Source organism: Protopterus annectens, chromosome 4.part1 (assembly GCF_019279795.1).
Source record: "Protopterus annectens isolate FY-2018-M chromosome 4.part1, PAN1.0, whole genome shotgun sequence".
Classification (NCBI taxonomy): Eukaryota; Metazoa; Chordata; order Ceratodontiformes; family Protopteridae; genus Protopterus; species Protopterus annectens.
The window spans coordinates 999,195,097-999,201,144 of record NC_056734.1 but is presented as its reverse complement, the minus strand read 5'-3'; the positions used below and the strand labels follow the sequence as shown (position 1 = coordinate 999,201,144).

Sequence of the window (6,048 nt, the reverse complement as noted above, 5' to 3'; positions counted from 1 at the left end):
TCTTCAACTGTTCTGCCTTTACTGTCCAGGTTTCTGTACCATACAGTAGTACTGGTCGCACCACTGTCTTGTACACCTTGCTTTTCAGCTTCTTTGGCATTCTTCTGTCATAGACTACACCTGATACTCTATGCCAGTTGGCTGCAGCCCCTCTGATTCTACCTTTGATCTCTTCATTCAGACTACCCTTGTCCTCAACTACTCCTCCCAGATACCTGAAGCTGTTTACCTGTTCCACCATTTTCCCTTCTCTCTCTATTCTCAGCTTCTTCTGATTTGCTGCCATTATCACCATCCTATCTGTGCTTACCTTCATCCCATGTGCCTTCAGATTTGCATTCCATTCTCCTATCCTTTGCTGATGTTCTAGCTCAGAGTCTGCCTGCACTGCCACATCATCTGCATACAGCAGCTTTGTTGATCCCTCCCTTCCAACCTGCTTGCTAACGTAGTCCATCACCAGTATGAACAGCAGTGGGCTCAGAACTGAACCCTGATGTACACTCACTCCCACTGGGAACCCCTCTGTGAGGCCAAACACTGTTTGTATTTGAGTCATTGGGTCCTTGTACATAGCCTGCACTAATTCTACCAATGTTTCTGGGACTTCAAACCACTGCAGTACTGCCCAGATCAGCTTTCTTGGGACCTTGTGATACGCTTTCTCCAAGTCTAGGAATGCCCAGTTTAACTCTCTCCTCATCTCTATCTTCTTCACAAGTATCTGTCTCGGTGCAAATATTGGGTCAATTGTGCTGCATCCCAATCTGAATCCAAACTGCTCATCTCCCCATCTTACATTCTACTACTCTGCGTATCCGTTTATCAATCACCCTGTCCAGAACTTTCATGCAATGTGATAGGAGTTTGATGCTTCTGTACTGCTCACAGTTGTGGATGTTCCCTTTGTTCTTGTACACTGACACGGGTATCCTTATTCTCCAGTCATCTGAGATACGCCTTTCTCTCCACACTGCTATTAGTACCCTCAGGAGCCATTTTTACCCCATCTCACCCAGCATCTTTATCATACCTGCTGTGACCTCATCTGAGCCTGCTGCTTTCCCTGACCTCATCTTCCTTAGTGCTGTTCTTACTTCTTCTAAGGTGGGCTCCTCTTCTTCTCTCACTGTAGGCTGTTTCTGGGGCAGTACAGCTTCTGTGGGGTTTTCTTCATTCAGAAGCTGCTGGAAATACTCCTTCCATCTGCCTTTGATGCCCTGTGGATTGATGAGCAGGTTGCTGCTGGCATCCCTTATGAAGGGTGTCTGACTATCTTCTTTATATTTTTGGCTTTGCCTTGCAACCTGAAATAGTTTCTTTGTGTCCCTTACTGAGTCACTTTCCAGAAGTTGGTACAGTGCCTCTGATGCCTTACTCTTTGATATTGCAACCAACAGTCCTTCCTAGCCTGGCCGGTTTTTTTCTATATCCCACATCTTCCTGTTCTCCCTCTTTCTTTTGATGACTTCCTGGACTTCTGCATTCCACCGCCAGCTTTTCTTATGTACCTTATTTCCATACCTGGTTCGGCCACATATCTTTTCTGCAGTCCTAACACCTGCTGTTTTTAGGTGCTGCCATTCTTGTTCAACTCCACCTATTTCCTCCTCTTCTTGGGATGCTAGTGCCCTGAGTAATTCTTTGAACTACTGTACTTTCTCTCCTGTCAACTTCCAGGTCTTCAGCCTGGTCTCTGTTGACCTTAGAGCCTTCTCTGACCACTGCCTGCAGCTGATTGTAGCAACTAGTGGTTTATGCTGTGGGCAGACTGTTTCACTGGGGATGACTTTGCAATCATGGATTCTACCCCAGTGCTTTTTCCTTGCTAGGAGGAAGTCTACTTGAGTTGCATGTTGACTACTCTTGTATGTGATCTTGTTACCGTCTTTCTTTCTTTCTGAACTCTGTGTTGGTTACTATCAAAGCCATTTGCCATACAGAAGTCTATAATGGCATCTCATTCTTTATTCTTGTTGCCCCACCCATGTGGACACAAACAGTCCCTCATATCCTGTTCTGTCTGTCCCGATATATGCATTCAAGTCACCCATTATCAACACCAATTCACACGTTCTCCTGCTTTATCTAGTAGGTCTTGCAACTCCTGTCTGAATGGACTCTTTTCCTCATCATCACAACCCTGCTGTGGGGATAGGGCAGTATTCATAATCTCATTACACTGGAGTCTGACTGCCATGAGGCTGTCATTAATTCTGATGATATCCCTTACTGCCTTCTGAAGCCTCTCTCTCACCACAGTTCCTATACCATTTTTAGCCTGCCCTCCACCGGAGTAGTAGACTCTGGATCCCAAGCCAAGCTGGCTTTACTGCACTGCCCTTCCATCTCATCTCTTGGATATATAGGATGTCCGGCCTCCTCTGTATCATCAAGTCATCCACTTCTAAGCTGCGTCCTGTCAGTGAACCTACATTAAGCTTAGCAATTCTCAGTCCATGTTGGTAGGTTGGTTGGTTTTACATCCAGCTTTCGCTCAGAGCTATCCCAGGCAACCCAACTAGACACCGGCCAGCCAGTAGCTTATTGATCCAGGGGTGCTGGGCTTTATGGCGGGCACACACTGGCCAATAAGGGCACATATACCCCTCCCACTATTAGCAAGGATCCCTGGTGTGGGTCAGAGTAGGTCAGGTCCTCAATCCACTTATCACCGGTAACTACCCATGCCCATTTTTGGCGACATTAGTCAACATGACTGAATCACCTACAGCCATATTTTACACCATCAAGTGGCTAACCCTACCACCATGCCCAGTCTGTGATCTGTGTTCTCCTATCTTGAGGAAAATGTGCACCACAGTAGATGCCCAAAGCAGTTGGTCTGTACAACTCTTCCCCCTACAGGGCACCATGTAGAATCTGTGCTGCTGCCCACAGCTCCATTCATTGGTGAGTATGAGATGGAAACATTCAACATGTTTTTCAGACATGGGAGAAACCCCATGGAGACACAGGGAGAACATGCAAACTCCAAACAGGCATTGGTCAGAGGTCACGATCAAACCTTGCACCTTGTGCATGGGAAGCAAAGACCTTAACCACTAAGCCAACTACTTATAAGGATGGGACCATCACAAGACTAGCATAGTTTCCAGTTGCCTAGTAGTACCAGATTCTCACCTCGAGATGTGCAAATACAACAATCAAACATTTGAAAAGGAAAGAATAGGTAGGGCTTTCACAGCACATCAATGTTCTACATGTCATAATTAGCAAATGGCCCCATCACCTCCTCAGTATCACCTCTCAGATGACTCACCTTTGTAGAATTTCCTGATATATTGCTTGTTAGCGAGAAGCGGCTTCAGCTGTGCAGACAGGGAGTGGAACTGTAGACTGTGCAGAAGCCAGTACTCGGCTTTTTCTCTTTCACTCTCAGGAATGTGTTTAAGTCTGTTGCTTCCGTCCAGATGCATAAACTAAAAATGAAAGACATAGCAGTGAAATGTAACAGTCAAAACTTTACTTTATAGACCCATCAGAACTGATTGGTTTATATAAAGCTTCCAATACACTGCCTGCAGTTCAACAGGAAAGTGAAACTTGGTAGTACACAAGTTATAACTACCATATCAAAATGGTCAAACATATTTGGCTATTACTTAAGTTTACAATACTTCATAGCTTAATACAACAATCTTAAGGCAATGAAAATTTAACCTGGAAGGTAGAATATACACATACAAAAATATCAAAACATAAGGCACCTCATATGCCTTTCTCAGAACAGAAAATTTCAATACCACCTAAATTGATATAAACAATTCCAATACAGAAGGAAATATAAAGCTAAATGAATCCCGATTTTAATGGAAATAAAAAAATAAGCCATTTACTTTTAAACTCACAGAAGACACAAGCATTTGGCATTTATCCTTGTGACTATTTTTTTAGTTTATAAAATAAGTAAATCAAACCTTTAAATACCACTGGAAGCTCTAGAAAAAAAAGGCAAGTTAAAACAGCCTAACAGACTCAGTCCATATCATCTATTTCACTGTGTGGGCCAGTCTTCACCTGCTCTCATACTGCATGGGTCATGTGCCAAGTTTACCCCTCAATGGCACTTCATAAATTACATTCTTCAAAGCAGGACCATGTGAAAGAAGAAACCAGTTACCAATCATTACATTTTGTGATAGTCCGAATACACACACACACACATATATATATATATATATATATATATATATATATATATATATATATATATATATATAATATATATATATATATATATATATATATATATATATATATATATATACAGACAGATATATAAATTTCAACCTTCCTCCACCCTACCATCACCCTCACAACTTCTCATCTCTTCATTCTCTATTGAATCCCTTTGTGGATATCCACTCCACTATCCATTTTTGCAATCAAAAACATTCTCCAAGAAGTACTCGTGCAAAATTTAGAGCACAGATGGTCTGGACAAGCTATTGCCTATTCTACTTCTTCCCCTCATGTCTCTTGTTGAGGATAACCCTTTCACATATTGCTAACATGAACATCTCCCCATATCACGTTCTTCCTTCCTCTTCAGGTCTCTAATGAAAAAGCTGCTCTAGCTCCTCCAGTCATATCCTTTCACCTCCATTCATTATACTTTTCTAATAAGTTTCTCTCTGCACTTCTACCAACAGTCACCTGATATCTATCTCCTTGCACAGATTCTAGAACAGCATGCCACATTAAACATGTGGTCAGATGAAGGTCTGGTAGAATGACAGCGCAACCTCTTTACATCCCGAAACTGTGCCACTGAGGATATATATATATATATATATCAGCATTTTGTCGACTGCTGCCAGAGCCATCTCACTGTACTCTTTTTGATAATGCAGGCGTGACCAACACTTCCAGATCTATTGACTGACACTACCATCAGCAAAACTCCCCCAGCAGATAGCTCACACCACTATTACTCTGGCCCAAGTGCCTTCTTCTGCAATGAACCTCAAATGCAACCTTTCTGTCCATGTGGTTAGTCTTTAAAAAAAACATCAGACCTCTCATCCTCTACTGCTGCATCTATCACAGTGCCATCAGTACAAAGTCTGAGCCTCCATCTTGTGCTCAAGGATACATCACAACACTGCAAATAGTACAGGATCCACAATCAGCCCAAGTAGTAATATAGCAGTCATGATTCTCCTGACATGATTTCTCATGCCATAATGTCTTGTGTTTTACCATTCAGCCAAGCAGCAATTTTTTTGTTTCAAATCTCACTGAATCCTGCTTTCTAAGCAACTACCTGAACAGGGCAAGGTCCACAGCCTATTTACTAGTATTCCTCTGTCAAGCTCTCAAAAACATCAGGATTCAACTTCCTTATGGCTTGTTACTGCTGATAGAGAATATGAGACTACTCCCCCTAAGAAAGGAAGCAGCCCTTCTCTCCATTGTTGTTAAGTGAATAGGCCTACAGTTTCCAAGAGTTCACCCTGCTTCCCCTCACTGCAGAAGGGTACCACACTGTCCATCTTCCAGTCCTCAAGGAATTATGCATTAGATAGTGGTCTGTTGAAAATCTCCATCAAATGATCTGCAAACACATTAACTGTATTACCAGCTAAGCAAGAAGGTTGAACCCTGGTCCCTGTGTTTTATCCCTCACCAGGGACTGCCACTTCCTTCGTCACCTCCTCCTCCTTCACTATTCTAGTGGCTGTCCACTGCTCTTCCCATTCTGCTCTTTCACTCTCTAAGTGTGGCAACCTTTCCCTAAATTTCCTCAGGATGAATAAAGTACTTACTCAATATTTCTGTTTTTCTCATCTTCAATGATCTTCCATCCATTTTTTTATCAGCCTGGATAAGACTGTCTCACCTTTCCTCCTTTTTGCTACACACCAAAAAAAATTCTTCTCCCCATTTTACCAACTCTTTTTTCAAGCTGTACCTTTGGAGACCTTTTGCTTATGTTATATTTTGCCTCTTTCACATCTGTACCCCTTTCCCTTCTACTCTAAGTATGTCTGATTGTTTGCCAAATCACTACCTTCCTCCTGA

The 6,048-nt window shown here is 42.5% G+C and overlaps 1 protein-coding gene across 7 annotated transcripts in view; it reads right to left on the bottom strand.

The window, feature by feature from the left end:
- RUBCN (rubicon autophagy regulator) overlaps positions 1-6,048 on the bottom strand; it is a 2,564,006-nt gene that overhangs the window by 2,181,360 nt on the left and 376,598 nt on the right. For all 7 annotated transcript variants that reach the window (XM_044070705.1, XM_044070707.1, XM_044070708.1 and 4 more), the window contains exon 4: positions 3,284-3,443. In XM_044070705.1, the coding sequence (XP_043926640.1) occupies positions 3,284-3,443 (160 nt within the window). The remainder of the gene's footprint in view (positions 1-3,283; positions 3,444-6,048) is intronic.